The sequence below is a fragment of the Phalacrocorax aristotelis genome, unplaced genomic scaffold (genome assembly GCF_949628215.1).
Source record: "Phalacrocorax aristotelis unplaced genomic scaffold, bGulAri2.1 scaffold_139, whole genome shotgun sequence".
Taxonomy (NCBI): domain Eukaryota; kingdom Metazoa; phylum Chordata; class Aves; order Suliformes; family Phalacrocoracidae; genus Phalacrocorax; species Phalacrocorax aristotelis.
This window is the reverse complement of record NW_027441178.1, coordinates 77,436-93,495: the sequence shown is the minus strand read 5'-3', so window position 1 is coordinate 93,495 and position 16,060 is coordinate 77,436. Positions and strand designations below refer to the sequence as shown.

Genomic DNA, 16,060 nt, shown 5'->3' with positions numbered 1-16,060 from the left:
GGCCCTAACAACAAAATTGCATTCTGAATAAATAACCAGAAAGACAGACTCTCTGATTTCTCTAAGGCATTCAGAAAGGTTGCCTTTCGATATTTAAACAGTTCCGTTGGAAACTCAGGCTCCCTCTTTAGTCACTGGAGCCACCGGCTGGACATTCAAAACACGTGAACGGCCAATGCTTGATTATTAAAGCAAACAAGTTCTACAGCTGGTTTTTCCCTCCTTTCCAGCGTATATGAAACAACTGAAATGAGGGTGTCCTTACAGCACAGCTTAGCTCTGAATGATTAAAACTGGATTTGAACCAGTACCTGGATCACTCATCGGCAGTGTCGTTTTCTCTTTCTGACAGCTGTTTTGGGGGGTGTATTCTCATCAGAGAGCTCCGGGGTGCAACAGCTTTTAAAGCCCCTGCTCTCTAGGCTCCCCCCTCGGGTCAGGCAACAAACAACCAAAGCAACACAGTGCATTTCGGCAGCTTAAAAATTCAGTTTCTGCCCAGTGGCTTTTCTCTTCTCTCTCTCTTTATTATTCTGTGTGCCTGCTCTTGTAACAGCACAAAAGCAAGCCCTCTTAGCTGTGCTGGAAAATGGATGATTTCAGCAAAATCAGGTCCTGGTAAACCGCTGTCAGAAATCCTTTTGCTCTGAAGCAGCACATTCTAGTGCATCGCTCGAGGCAGCAGCCGTTTGCTACAGCTGTGGGTGCTTCAAAAATGAAAAACTGTGTCTAAATTTTGAGAAAACCTAAGGGAGCTTTCTACCTTTAACGTTGCTTAGTAAACCTGTTTTCTCACATCAGAAAAGGCTTTGCAACAAAACGTTTTAAAAATTCCTAAACAATCCACAGTACAAAGAAATAATCAAAGCTTCCTTCTGTGCCTTCATTCTAAACTACATGTTTTCCCTTGCACTGTGTTTGAATCATAAATTAGAAAATGCATCGAACGCGTAGGTGACAGACATTTCAGACCCCTGATGCGCGTATGCTGGAGGTGTGACAGAAATAACTCCAAGGGATACAATTGCATGTTTGTGGCTTTCTTCAATGCCTTCTAGCAAATAGAGCTCCCGCAGTGCCTGGAATGAAAAGGGAAAAGGTTTTTAAAAACTCCTCTCTTTGAGAAATCATTGGCTTTGGGGGAGGGCTGGGCTGGGGCTGGGGTTTGTGGTGGTGGTGGTTGTTTTCAGGGAACACAACACTCACCCGTAAACTAGGAGGTGGGTATTTCCCAGTTCCTCCTTCCTCTCTCTGCCACATCTCCTCAACTTGGTCTCCCAACTGGGAAACCATCCCATCGACCGTCAGGCAGTCAGAGTCCCATTTGCCTCTGGAACAAAACGTAGCGAGGATTTGCACAGAGGAAAACACTAATTCCAGCCTCGCGGTGTCACAGATTTCCTCCAGCCAAAACAAACCCAGCAAAAGCTCCCACGAGCCCAAGAACGGAACAAACATACACAGGCATGATCGTGACTTGAAATAGACTGGAAAGAAATTTCTCAGTCAGGTGAAAGGTGTTCATTAGATCATAGTGAGCTATTAAAGGAGTTCCAAGTAGGAATCCTAGAAGCTCCCCTATTACGGGGAAAGTTGCAGTGACCTTTTAGTTTTCAGGTTTTCTTTTGTGCCGCATTACTTGTAATACAAAGGCAGCGTGAGCAAAGCTACCCCAAATCTCACGCCTCCAGCGGGACTGTTCCCACACACAGCGGTGAGACCACAGCACGGAAATGTCCGGCTTTGTTCTCAGCACCTCGCTTCTGTTACTGAAAAACAGTCACGGTCACAAAGCTGAGCCCACAGCTGAATTCTGGTACCACCTGAAGCAGCACGTTTGTGCCTCTGCACATGCCATCACAGTGACGGAGGGCTGGCCTGTTAAACACTGCACTCCTCAGAAGCCCATCGCAGGCTCCTGCGGGCTGCGACGCCAGCCTTTCATTTCCCGAGGAGGACGAACAGAAGCAGCACGCTGGAGGTGGTGCTTCTAAGGAGCCCGTGAGCCTGTACGAGAGTTACCTCAGAAGGAACCTCAGGAAGAGGAGCTTGAAAGCCAACGCCTGACATAGAGCAGCTTCCACCTGGACTCCTCCTGCAGCACCTTGTTCACGGTGCCACAGCCTGAGCTTCTTTAGGACTTGCTTTAGTTACAGTACAGGTGCCAAATTAAAATCTGCTCTCACCTAACCCAAGGCACATCACCTGTATGCCAGGGAGCCAGTCCAGGAAAGGGAGTTCCCGTGAGGAAGGCACTTTTATCCAGTCGCCAGGAGAGCGCTGGCTGTGCCAGCTGCGTGGACCTCTGCCCATCTCCTTCAAGGACACCGCGGTGCTTGGGAGTAGGAGATTTGGGCCAATCCCCTTATCGCCATCTACTACTCGTCAAGGAGAGAGATTATTTTTGGTTTTTAAAACATGCTTTCTTCTGTGTCCAGAACAATTGCTCTGCAAAGGCCGTGCCTTGCTGACCTGGCCGTGACGGATCCTGTCCTCATCACATGCCCTTTTGCAGTAGTCACAAATCACACAGAATAGCCAGTGAATTACGTGCGCTTCAAAGAAACGATGATACCAACAAAGGGCACTAAGCAGAGGTATATATCAACGTTTTAACCCAGGAAAGTAACCTCTGTGTTCTGCAGAACACGCGCATCACTGAAGTCAGGGCTGTTGCCGGCAAATGCACGAAGCGTAGCAAATGCAGCTGTTGATGGAAAAGCCACTCGCTGCCGCTTCTGAATTTGCAGTGGAACTGTTCTAGAGCTTTCCTGCACGTCTTACCTTGATAAACGCTCCAGTTTCTGTCGATGACCCGTGTAGTAGCTCTGAATCAGAGGATAATTGTAGAAAGGTCTAGAGAAACGCATATCACCTCCTACAGGCAATAAATAAGAAGTAAGTTAAAGAGGGAATATCACATTTTCAACCTACAGTTTTTGACTAAAAAAGACAGAACACACAAGCGAGCACCAAAATCACAGGCCAGCCTCCGACTTTGAAAGCAGCCAATCCTCCTTCTGCCTTTGCTAAAAGAGACCGAAGACACAGGAGTCAATTCCTTCTTGTCCCAAGCGCCATTTCAAGTTTACAGCTGAGGTCGCATCCAGAACATGTAGTGTCAGCTGAGGTTCACTATAAAGAAAAAACCCCAATTCTCAAAGGGAATGGGTGTTTAAACATGTCACGTGAGCATGCGTAAGGCAATTAAGGCTGACAACAGAATTTATAACCCATCCAAATGATGAACTATTTCCAAGGTGTATTTTTTCCTCAAACAATCAGTAACAAGTTCAAAACATGCAGGCCGTGCCTTTACTGTAAAATCAAGCATTCCCGTGTTGGTGCTTTAGGAGTTACTTGCTCATGCCCACAGCTTGAAATACTTGGGATTTTAAACAACTCCTTCACTCAGAGGCTTAGTGCTATTTCTGAGAAACACCCCGGAAAGAAACTGTTGGCATCATTCTACACGACGTAGTTGGAAAAAACCAGTCAAACCTCCATTTCAGCAGCAGAACTTCAGCATCTGCTGTCACTGAACCGGCACGGCTTGGTATTGATGAAGCACTGACAGAACCATGCCTAAGCAGGTGTTCATAGGAGCCACTTACTGCTACAAATGCAGGACAGTTTATGCTTACCTGAGCCCTCGGGCAGGAGACGGGACCAACAGAACCAGAGGACCACTCGAGCATACAAAGCTGTGAGGCTGGTTTCTGCCAGCTTCTTTGTCAAGTCTGCAAAACAGGTAAAAACAAGCTTAAGAGGACTGTTGGTATGCAATTTCTTTTGCTTTGTTTTGTTTTTTAATAAAACTCCCCTCATTGCACTAAAGCGAAAGTAGAAAAATAACACGGTAGAAATCTTTGCCTCTGCATTTTTTTCACTCCGTAACACATCCTTATCTGAAGAAAAAACCCACAATCACAAGCAACCCCTACAAAGAAGCAGATTCACTAACAGTTACATAAAAAAAGGAAAGCCTGAACAGTTAAATCCACTCATGGATAAGACATCTGTTTTTCACAGAGCAGAGATTTTTACTCTAGCAAAGGGATATTCTCTTTCCTCCTCAATATGCCAAGAACAATTGGTAATAGAAACAGTCATAGAAACTCATGCAACTCACTTCACATGTCACTCATTCATGCTTCCTTTCCTTTTTTAGTAATTTCCAATCCAATATTTGCATGCAATTACGCACTGCTAGCTGACAATCAAAGGGAGTATTTGTCACAGTGCCACATCCCGCTGCTGTAATTTCAAGCCGGGTGCGTGCACAGCTCCTTGCTGAACGCAGCCTCCCCACCCACTCGCACCAGCCCCACAACAAACTCTTGCCCTGAACTCAACGCGCGTTAAGTGGCAGCCCCAACCCCTCCCATTTAAGCCCCTTCTCCCCGCTACATCTGACTTTCTGCCCATCAGCAAAACCAACAGCAGCTCCTCTTTCCACAATTACAGCCCCAGCATCATCCCAAATCTTAATAAAACATACCACCAAGTTAGAAATACTGTGACAAACCTTCTCCAGCCAGCTCGTGGGCTGCTGTTAGAAAGCAGTTTAAGACTCTGCTAAGGTTGCTCAAAAGCAACTGGCGGCGCTGAAGAGCCTGTAACCTCTGCGGGTCAGTGGAGCTGCAGGAGCCGTCAAACAGCACAACACCTTTTCAAGAGCAAGTATGAAAGCGTCAGCCTGCAGAGCAAGTTCAGAGTCGCAAAGCGCACTTCCAGATCTGCGGGCAAGACCATCTACCAGCAGATCACTGAATGAGCTCAGCTGGAAAGAATGACTCTAGGTTTGCAGCATGGCTGCACTAGTACTCACAGATTTGGTCAAATTTTGTATAGATCACTTTGCTCCGTGTCCAGTCAAGGGCAAACTCTACATTAGCAGCAGAACTTGGCTGCTCTTTTTTTAAAGAGAACAACAAAGAAATGAATCAAGAATTCCAAACTAAAAAAATATGCAACACAAAAAACCACATAAGAAGTGTTACCTTTAGATGTCCAAAGCTTAATGCAGCCGGTCAGAAGCCCTACAGAACCTGTCCGGGCAGCAGCTGACAAGACCGCGTCTAAACTGCTCCTCCTAAACGTAGCAGACAAAAGAAAAGGAGAATCCCACCTGCTTTCAACATCCCAACCACCAACAGTAAGTGCTTGTTTCTAACTGTGCCCTCACTCGGGCATCACAGGCTGGGCTGCTTGTTGCTGGGAGGAGCACAGGAAACTTTCCCTCTGACATGACAACTTACCAAAGGCTAATTCTAACCTCCTGCACGGAACCTCATGCTTTGAGGAACTGACGGGGGGAAGGTTGTTCTGAGGGAACGATGCTTCCTTTTCTCCAGTCTGCCCTCCTTTTCCCAGCTCATCAGGGATCAAAACCCAAACTCAGGACCATGCAGGCAGTTGCACTCATTGATGAGAGAGAAGGAACAGCTTTCCCCGACTTTCTCGTCCTGCTCCTAGAGCAGCGCTGCCTTCCTTTCTAGACATTCAGGCCCTGATCGTGCTTCAACGGGAGGCAACGGTGGGTTTACACGCCCAAGAGGGGACCTCAGACATCACCATTTGCATAAAACTGGCAGGGTACAATTGCAGTTACGCGTGTGGATGGGCAGGAGGAGCATGAAATGGTCTCTGACGCTAAAAGCGGCGCCATGGAAAGCTTAGGAAAGGTCCATCTCTTGACATTCTCAATAAAGACACAGTAAAAGCTCACCTCCTTCTGGAAGCCGCTGCATGTCATATGAACAACTCCAGAGCTCAGCAAGCACCTGCCATCTGCAGAGACAACGAACGCTGGACAACATTCCATACTCTCACCGTGATGGAAGCACCAGTTTACATTTCTGTCATAGCAGCCTCTGGAAAGGTACAACTGAGTACCCGTTCTCCTCCTCAGAGCACTTACAACCTCTTTTAGAAAAGTGATGACCGAGTGTAGAAATTTTACCTCCAGGGCTATCGAGGTGCTGCGCTTTGAGCTTCAGCCCAGAGTCATTTCATCTGATCACCAGCACCACGTCACGGGCTGCGTTACAGAAGCACCCAACCCCCAGACCCAGCCGCCTGTCAGACAGGCGTAACAACAGCACACACTTGGTCAGTACAATGAGATCAGAGGTGGGTGGGTGGGGGGTTGGGGTTTTTCGGTTTGGTTGGGTTTTTGCGTGACAAACGGTGAACAGGAGAACCAATAAATGGCATTTGAGCTCGGTTTAAGCTTATCACTATTCAAAGCCGTGTAATACCTACCAAAATTATAGATGCTTGGATGAAAACACAGCTCAGGTAGTGGGTAAGAAGGAGGAACTCTCCAGCTTAGGCTGCGCTCCTGCACCACAACATCCAGAAGGAGGTTTGGAGCAGTCGTGCTTGTCACAGCGTCCAGTGACCACAGTGCAAAATAGGGGCATCCCTGAAGGGATTCTTCTGGCCTGAAAGAAAACAAGTGCAGAAGCTAAACGCCGACTTTCCAATGAATTATGGGGAGGGGTACTGAAAACAGCTTCATCAAAACCGACCTTAGTGAGCCTGGCATTTGAGCCTGATACCAGCAATTAATGTCAAATACACCCAAATAAGTAGATGGTTTTCCCTGGCCACGTGTATTCACTTGCCAGCTGAAGACTGAGACACTGGTGACAGGAGATATGACTGGAAAAGACAAGACATTGTTTCTTAGTGGAAGCAAATACAATCTCTCTGATATTTTTAAAACACCACTTTCTATTTTGGCTTCATTCTGTTACATCACTCAGGAAACACAACACTTCAGTAAGAATCATTTTAAACGTTTACACCATAGCAAACATCTCTGTGATAGGTTTCAGTCATACTGGCCCCTTTTTGAGTTCAGATTGTACCCGTCCTAAGCCAAATCAAGCACACAATTATTAGCTAATCAAGTTTTTCATACAGTAAGAGTTGATCAAGAGGTTTAGCAAAAAAAACCCAAACAAATCCCCACAAGTTAGCCTACACAGATATGGAAGACTTTCAGGCTGTGGGTACGGAACAGCATTCATTGCTTGGACTCCAAAACCATTTCGTTTAGAGTCACCAAACACGGACATCAGGAACAAACCTTCATCAACGCTGCCTTCTCTGGCTGCGTGGGTGGGAAAGGTTTCTACAGCCCGACAGCTGAGTAACTTGGCCTTGCTGCCCTGCCCTCTCAAGGGAAAGGCTCCGCCCGTCAGATCCAACCTGTTCTTTTCAACACAGGATGCCAAACGCTGCGGAAAAAATCACAGGAGAGAGAAGGGTCATTCTGAGATAAAAGCAGACATAACACGCGCATTGTTCTCTAGCTCTCCCAGGCGCTTAAAAGCCTTAAAAGTTGGATTTAGACCCCAAACATGAGCTTTGCGACATACAAATGAGATTTTATAGTAAAAAGACAAGACAGGTTTGGACCCTAACAGTGAGGGTTTGGGACCTCTAAATGAGGCTTAATGCGTTAGAAGAAGGGTCTGGGCTCTAAAACTCACAGTTTGGAAAAGAAAATGATGGTTTGCGCATTCAAAGACCACATTCAATGCCAATACTAAAGGTTTGGGATATAAAAATGAGGCTTTGCGGGTGAAAAGAGGGGTTTGGACACTAAAAAGGAGGTTTTGACACATAAAAGTGAGGGTTTGGACTTTAAAGGAGACACTGAGCATTAAAACAGATGTCTGGACCCCTCTTGGTTGTTAAAAGTGAGGCTTTAAGCCTTAAAACAGGTGTTTGGAACCCCCAAAATGAGGGTTTGGGACTTCAAATAAGACTTTGAGCCTTAAAGGTGAGGGTTTGGGATCTAAAACTGAGGCTGTGAACCTAAAAGAGGGGTTTGGATGCTAAAAGTGAAACTTTGGAACGTATACTGAGGCTTTGAACGTAAAAGACAGGTTTGGATGTGAAAGTGAGGGTTTGGCTGTTAAAAATGAGACTTTGAGGCTTAAACAAGGGGTTTGGACTCAAATGCACAGTTCAGAATGGAAAAATGACGGTTTGAGCATTAATAGAGTGGATTAGATGCTAAAAGTGAGGGCTTGGGACCTAAGAATGAGGGTTTGACCCTAAAAAAGACAGGTTTGGACCTGAAAAGTGAGGGTTTGGGACCTAAAACTGAGGCTTTGCTGGTGAAAAGAAGGCTTTGGACACTAAAAATGAGGTTTTGGCACCTGAAAGTGAGGGTTTGGATGCTAAATGTGAGGGTTTGGGACTTTAAAAGGAGGCACTGAGCATTAAAAGAGGGGTTTGGAGCCTGAAAGTGAGGCTTTGGGTGGTAAAACTGAGGCTGTGAGCTTTAAAGCTGGGGTTTGAACCCTAAAAGTGAGGGCTTGGGACCTAAGAATGAGGGTTTGACCCTAAAAAAGACAGCTTTGGACCTGAAAAGTGAGGGTTCGGGACCTAAAAATGAGGCTGTGAACCTAAAAGACAGGTTTGGACCTGAAAAGTGAGGGCTTGGCACCTAAAAATGAGGCTCTTAGCCTTAAAACAGGGGTTTGGAACCCCCAAAATGAGGGTTTGGGACTTAAAATAAGACTTTGAGCCTTAAAGGTGAGGGTTTGGGATCTAAAACTGAGGCTGTGAACCTAAAAGAGGGGTTTGGATGCTAAAAGTGAAACTTTGGAACGTATACTGAGGCTTTGAACCTAAAAGACAGGTTTGGATGTGAAAGTGAGGGTTTGGCTGTTAAAAATGAGGCTTTGAGCCTTAAACAAGGGGTTTGGACTAAAATGCACAGTTCAGAATGAAAAAATGACGGTTTGAGCACTAATAGAGTGGATTAGATGCTAAAAGTGAGGGCTTGGGACCTAAGAACGAGGGTTTGAACCTAAAAAAGACAGCTTTGGACCTGAAGAGTGAGGGTTTGGGACCTAAGAATGAGGGTTTGGACCTAAAAAAGACAGCTTTGGACCTGAAAAGTGAGGCTGTGGGACCTAAAACTGAGGCTTTGCTGGTGAAAAGAGGGCTTTGGAGAGTAAAAATGAGGTTTTGGCACCTGAAGGTGCGGGTTTGGATGCTAAAAGTGAGGGTTTGGGACTTTAAAAGGAGGCATTGAGCATTAAAAGAGGGGTTTGGATGCTAAAAGTGAAACTTTGGAATGTATACTGAGGCTTTGAACCTAAAACACAGGTTTGGACCTGAAAAGTAAGGTTTTGGCACCTAAAAATGAGGCTTTGAGCCTTAAGCAAGGGCTTTGGACTCTAAAACGCACGGTTTGGAACGGAAAAATGATGGTTTGAGCATTAATAGAGTGGATTAGATGCTAAAAGTGAGGGCTTGGGACCTAAAAATAAGGGTTTGACCCTAAAAAAGACAGCTTTGGACCTGAAAAGTGAGGGTTTGGGACCTAAAACTGAGGCTTTGCTGGTGAAAAGAGGGCTTTGGAGAATAAAAATGAGGTTTTGGCACCTGAAAGTGAAGGTTTGGATGCTAAAGGTGAGGGTTTGGGACTTTAAAAGTAGGCATTGAGCATTAAAAGAGGGGTTTGGAGCCTGAAAATGAGGCTTTGGGTGGTAAAACTGAGGCTGTGAGCTTTAAAGCTGGGGTTTGAACCCTAAAAGTGAGGGCTTGGGACCTAAGAATGACGGTTTGAACCTAAAGACGACAGCTTTGGACCTGAAAAGTGAGGCTGTGGGACCTAAAACTGAGGCTTTGCTGGTGAAAATAGGGCTTTGGAGCATAAAAATGAGGTTTTGGCACCTGAAAGTGAGGGTTTGGATGCTAAAAGTGAGGGTTTGGGACTTTAAAAGTAGGCACTGAGCATTAAAAGAGGGGTTTGGAGCCTGAAATGAGGCTTTGGGTGGTAAAACTGAGGCTGTGAGCTTTAAAGCTGGGGTTTGAACCCTAAAAGTGAGGGCTTGGGACCTAAGAATGAGGGTTTGACCCTGAGAAAGACAGGTTTGGCACCTAAAAGTGAGGCTTTATTCCTTAAAACGGGTTTGGAACCCCCAAAATGAGGGTTTTGGGACTTAAAATAAGACTTTGAGCCTTAAAGGTGAGGGTTTGGGATCTAAAACTGAGGCTGTGAACCTAAAAGAAGGGTTTGGATGCTAAAAGTGAAACTTTGGAACGTATACTGAGGCTTTGAACCTAAAACACAGGTTTGGATGTGAAAGTGAGGGTTTGGCTGTTAAAAATGAGGCTTTGAGCCTTAAACAAGGGGTTTGGACTCAAATGCACAGTTCAGAATGAAAAAATGACGGTTTGAGCATTAATAGAGTGGATTCAATGCTAAAAGTGAGGGCTTGGGACCTAAGAATGAGGGTTTGACCCTAAAAAAGACAGCTTTGGACCAGAAAAGTGGTGGTTTGGGACCTAAAAATGAGGCTTTATTCCTTAATAGAGGTGTTTGGACCTTGAAAGTGAGTCTGTGGGACCTAAAACTGAGGCTTTGCTGGTGAAAAGAAGGCTTTGGACACTAAAAATGAGGTTTTGGCACCTGAAAGTGAGGGTTTGGATGCCAAAAGTGAGGGTTTGGGACTTTAAAAGGAGGCATTGAGCATTAAAAGAGGGGTTTGGAGCCTGAAAGTGAGGCTTTGGGTGGTAAAACTGAGGCTGTGAGCTTTAAAGCTGGGGTTTGAACCCTAAAAGTGAGGGCTTGGGACCTAAGAATGAGGGTTTGACCCTGAAAAAGACAGCTTTGGACCTGAAAAGTGAGGGTTCGGGACCTAAAAAATGAGGCTGTGAACCTAAAAGACAGGTTTGGACCTGAAAAGTGAGGGCTTGGCACCTAAAAATGAGGCTCTTAGCCTTAAAACAGGGGTTTGGAACCCCCAAAATGAGGGTTTGGGACTTAAAATAAGACTTTGAGCCTTAAAGGTGAGGGTTTGGGATCTAAAACTGAGGCTGTGAACCTAAAAGAGGGGTTTGGACGCTAAAAGTGAAACTTTGGAACGTATACTGAGGCTTTGAACATAAAAGACAGGTTTGGATGTGAAAGTGAGGGTTTGGCTGTTAAAAATGAGGCTTTGTGCCTTAAACAAGGGGTTTGGACTAAAATGCACAGTTTAGAATGAAAAAATGACGGTTTGAGCACTAATAGAGTGGATTCAATGCTAAAAGTGAGGGCTTGGGGCCTAAGAATGAGGGTTTGAACCTAAAAAAGACAGCTTTGGACCTGAAAAGTGAGGGTTTGGGACCTAAGAATGAGGGTTTGAACCTAAAAAAGACAGCTTTGGACCTGAAAAGTGAGGCTGTGGGACCTAAAACTGAGGCTTTGCTGGTGAAAAGAGGGCTTTGGAGACTAAAAATGAGGTTTTGGCACCTGAAAGTGAGGGTTTGGATGCTAAAGGTGAGGGTTTGGGACTTTAAAAGGAGGCACTGAGCATTAAAAGAGGGGTTTGGAGCCTGAAAGTGAGGCTTTGGGTGGTAAAACTGAGGCTGTGAGCTTGAAAGCTGGGGTTTGAACCCTAAAAGTGAGGGCTTGGGACCTAAGAATGAGGGTTTGACCCTGAGAAAGACAGGTTTGGCACCTAAAAGTGAGGCTTTATTCCTTAAAACGGGTTTGGAACCCCCAAAATGAGGGTTTTGGGACTTAAAATAAGACTTTGAGCCTTAAAGGTGAGGGTTTGGGATCTAAAACTGAGGCTGTGAACCTAAAAGAAGGGTTTGGATGCTAAAAGTGAAACTTTGGAACGTATACTGAGGCTTTGAACGTAAAAGACAGGTTTGGATGTGAAAGTGAGGGTTTGGCTGTTAAAAATGAGGCTTTGAGCCTTAAACAAGGGGTTTGGACTCAAATGCACAGTTTAGAATGAAAAAATGACGGTTTGAGCATTAATAGAGTGGATTCGATGCTAGAAGTGAGGGCTTGGGACCTAAGAATGAGGGTTTGACCCTAAAAAAGACAGGTTTGGACCTGAAAAGTGAGGGTTTGAACCTAAAACTGAGGCTTTGCTGGTGAAAAGAGGGCTCTGGAGAGTAAAAATGAGGTTTTGGCACCTGAAAGTGCGGGTTTGGATGCTAAAGGTGAGGGTTTGGGACTTTAAAAGTAGGCATTGAGCATTAAAAGAGGGGTTTGGAGCCTGAAAGTGAGGCTTTGGGTGGTAAAACTGAGGCTGTGAGCTTTAAAGCTGGGGTTTGAACCCTAAAAGTGAGGGCTTGGGACCTAAGAATGAGGGTTTGACCCTAAAAAAGACACCTTTGGACCTGAAAAGTGAGGGTTCGGGACCTAAAAATGAGGCTGTGAACCTAAAAGACAGGTTTGGACCTGAGAAGTGGGGGTTTGGGACCTAAAAATGAGGCTTTATTCTTTAATAGAGGTATGTGGACCCTGAAAGTGAGGGTTTGGCACCTAAAAATGAGGCTCTTAGCCTTAAAACAGGGGTTTGGAACCCCCAAAATGAGGGTTTGGGACTTAAAATAAGACTTTGAGCCTTAAAGGTGAGGGTTTGGGATCTAAAACTGAGGCTGTGAACCTAAAAGAGGGGTTTGGACGCTAAAAGTGAAACTTTGGAACGTATACTGAGGCTTTGAACATAAGAGACAGGTTTGGATGTGAAAGTGAGGGTTTGGCTGTTAAAAATGAGGCTTTGTGCCTTAAACAAGGGGTTTGGACTAAAATGCACAGTTTAGAATGAAAAAATGACGGTTTGAGCACTAATAGAGTGGATTCAATGCTAAAAGTGAGGGCTTGGGGCCTAAGAATGAGGGTTTGAACCTAAAAAAGACAGCTTTGGACCTGAAAAGTGAGGGTTTGGGACCTAAGAATGAGGGTTTGAACCTAAAAAAGACAGCTTTGGACCTGAAAAGTGAGGCTGTGGGACCTAAAACTGAGGCTTTGCTGGTGAAAAGAGGGCTTTGGAGACTAAAAATGAGGTTTTGGCACCTGAAAGTGAGGGTTTGGATGCTAAAGGTGAGGGTTTGGGACTTTAAAAGGAGGCACTGAGCATTAAAAGAGGGGTTTGGAGCCTGAAAGTGAGGCTTTGGGTGGTAAAACTGAGGCTGTGAGCTTTAAAGCTGGGGTTTGAACCCTAAAAGTGAGGGCTTGGGACCTAAGAATGAGGGTTTGACCCTGAGAAAGACAGGTTTGGACCTGAAAAGTGAGGGTTTGGGACCTAAAACTGAGGCTTTGCTGGTGAAAAGAGGGCTCTGGAGAGTAAAAATGAGGTTTTGGCACCTGAAAGTGCGGGTTTGGATGCTAAAGGTGAGGGTTTGGGACTTTAAAAGTAGGCACTGAGCATTAAAAGAGGGGTTTGGAGCCTGAAAGTGAGGCTTTGGGTGGTAAAACTGAGGCTGTGAGCTTTAAAGCTGGGGTTTGAACCCTAAAAGTGAGGGCTTGGGACCTAAGAATGAGGGTTTGACCCTAAAAAAGACACCTTTGGACCTGAAAAGTGAGGGTTCGGGACCTAAAAATGAGGCTGTGAACCTAAAAGACAGGTTTGGACCTGAGAAGTGGGGGTTTGGGACCTAAAAATGAGGCTTTATTCTTTAATAGAGGTATGTGGACCCTGAAAGTGAGGGTTTGGCACCTAAAAATGAGGCTCTTAGCCTTAAAACAGGGGTTTGGAACCCCCAAAATGAGGGTTTGGGACTTAAAATAAGACTTTGAGCCTTAAAGGTGAGGGTTTGGGATCTAAAACTGAGGCTGTGAACCTAAAAGAGGGGTTTGGATGCTAAAAGTGAAACTTTGGAACGTATACTGAGGCTTTGAACATAAAAGACAGGTTTGGATGTGAAAGTGAGGGTTTGGCTGTTAAAAATGAGGCTTTGAGCCTTAAACAAGGGGTTTGGACTAAAATGCACAGTTCAGAATGAAAAAATGACGGTTTGAGCACTAATAGAGTGGATTAGATGCTAAAAGTGAGGGCTTGGGACCTAAGAATGAGGGTTTGAACCTAAAAAAAGACAGCTTTGGACCTGAAAAGTGAGGGTTTGGGACCTAAGAATGAGGGTTTGAACCTAAAAAAGACAGCTTTGGACCTGAAAAGTGAGGCTGTGGGACCTAAAACGGAGGCTTTGCTGGTGAAAAGAGGGCTTTGGAGAGTAAAAATGAGGTTTTGGCACCTGAAGGTGCGGGTTTGGATGCTAAAAGGGAGGGTTTGGGACTTTAAAAGGAGGCACTGAGCATTAAAAGAGGGGTTTGGATGCTAAAAGTGAAACTTTGGAACGTATACTGAGGCTTTGAACCTAAAACACAGGTTTGGATGTGAAAGTGAGGGTTTGGCTGTTAAAAATGAGGCTTTGAGCCTTAAACAAGGGGTTTGGACTCAAATGCACAGTTTAGAATGAAAAAATGACGGTTTGAGCATTAATAGAGTGGATTCAATGCTAAAAGTGAGGGCTTGGGACCTAAGAATGAGGGTTTGAACCTAAAAAAGACAGGTTTGGACCTGAAAAGTGAGGGTTTGGCACCTAAACATGAGGCTATATTCCTTAATAGAGGTGTTTGAACCCTAAAAGTGAGGGCTTGGGACCTAAGAATGAGGGTTTGAACGTAAAAGACAGGTTTGGATGTGACAGTGAGGGTTTGGCTGTTAAAAATGAGGCTTTGAGCCTTAAGGGCGGGCTTTGGACTCTAAAACGCACGGTTTGGAACGGAAAAATGATGGTTTGAGCACTAAGAGACTGGATTCGATGCTAAAAGGGAGGGTTTGGGGTCTTAAAAGGTGGCACTGAGCATTAAAAGTGAGGCTTTGGACCTGAAAAGTGAGGCTGTGGGCCTAAAACTCAGGCTTTGAACCTAAAGGACAGGTTTGCACCCTAAAAGTGAGGCTGTGGGACCTAAAACTGAGGCTTTGCTGGTGAACCTAAAAGAGGGCTTTGGAGATTAAAAATGAGGTTTTGGCACCTGAAAGTGCGGGTTTTGATGTTAATTGTGAGGGTTTGGGACTTTAAAAGTAGGCACTGAGCATTAAAAGAGGGGTTTGGACCCTGAAAGTGAGGCTTTGGCAGCTAAAACTGAGGCTTTGCGGGTGAAAAGAGGGCTTTGGAGAATAAAAATGAGGTTTTGGCCACTGAAAGTGCAGGTTTGGATGTTAAATGTGAGGGTTTGGGACTTTAAAAGGAGGCACTGAGCATTAAAAGAGGGGTTTGGAGCCTGAAAGTGAGGCTTTGGGTGGTACAACTGAGGCTGTGAGCTTTAAAGCTGGGGTTTGAACCCTAAAAGTGAGGGCTTGGGACCTAAGAATGAGGGTTTGACCCTGAAAAAGACAGCTTTGGACCTGAAAAGTGGGGTTTGGGACCTAAAAATGAGGCTTTATTCCTTAATAGAGGTGTTTGGACCTGGAAAGTGAGGCTGTGGGACCTAAAACTGAGGCTTTGCTGGTGAAAAGAGGGCTTTGGAGACTAAAAATGAGGTTTTGGCACCTGAAAGTGAGGGTTTGGATGCTAAATGTGAGGGTTTGGGACTTTAAAAGTAGGCACTGAGCATTAAAAGAGGGGTTTGGAGCCTGAAAGTGAGGCTTTGGGTGGTAAAACTGAGGCTGTGAGCTTTAAAGCTGGGGTTTGAACCCTAAAAGTGAGGGCTTGGGACCTAAGAATGAGGGTTTGACCCTGAGAAAGACAGGTTTGGCACCTAAAAGTGAGGCTTTATTCCTTAAAACGGGTTTGGAACCCCCAAAATTAGGGTTTTGGGACTTAATATAAGACTTTGAGCCTTAAAGGTGAGGGTTTGGGATCTAAAACTGAGGCTGTGAACCTAAAAGAGGGGTTTGGACGCTAAAAGTGAAACTTTGGAACGTATACTGAGGCTTTGAACGTAAAAGACAGGTTTGGATGTGAAAGTGAGGGTTTGGCTGTTAAAAATGAGGCTTTGAGCCTTAAACAAGGGGTTTGGACTAAAATGCACAGTTCAGAATGAAAAAATGACGGTTTGAGCATTAATAGAGTGGATTAGATGCTAAAAGTGAGGGCTTGGGACCTAAGAATGAGGGTTTGACCCTAAAAAAGACAGGTTTGGACCTGAAAAGTGAGGGTTTGGGACCTAAGAATGAGGGTTTGAACCTAAAAAAGACAGCTTTGGACCTGAAAAGTGAGGCTGTGGGACCTAAAACGGAGGCTTTGCTGGTGAAAAGAGGGCTTTGGAGAGTAAAAATGAGGTTTTGGCACCTGA

General features: G+C 45.1%; 1 protein-coding gene across 1 annotated transcript in view; it reads right to left on the bottom strand.

Annotated features, from left to right (window-relative positions):
* LOC142051003 (protein ELYS-like) overlaps nt 1-16,060 on the bottom strand; it is a gene marked incomplete at its 3' end in the record, with an annotated part of 98,734 nt that overhangs the window by 21,309 nt on the left and 61,365 nt on the right. Inside the window, exons 7-14 of the mRNA XM_075080196.1 lie at nt 7,100-7,250; nt 6,537-6,669; nt 6,268-6,449; nt 5,728-5,793; nt 3,645-3,740; nt 2,785-2,878; nt 1,207-1,330; nt 1,023-1,079 (exon numbers count right to left, since the gene is read on the bottom strand). Coding sequence (XP_074936297.1) covers nt 1,023-1,079; nt 1,207-1,330; nt 2,785-2,878; nt 3,645-3,740; nt 5,728-5,793; nt 6,268-6,449; nt 6,537-6,669; nt 7,100-7,250 — 903 coding nt within the window. The remainder of the gene's footprint in view (nt 1-1,022; nt 1,080-1,206; nt 1,331-2,784; nt 2,879-3,644; nt 3,741-5,727; nt 5,794-6,267; nt 6,450-6,536; nt 6,670-7,099; nt 7,251-16,060) is intronic.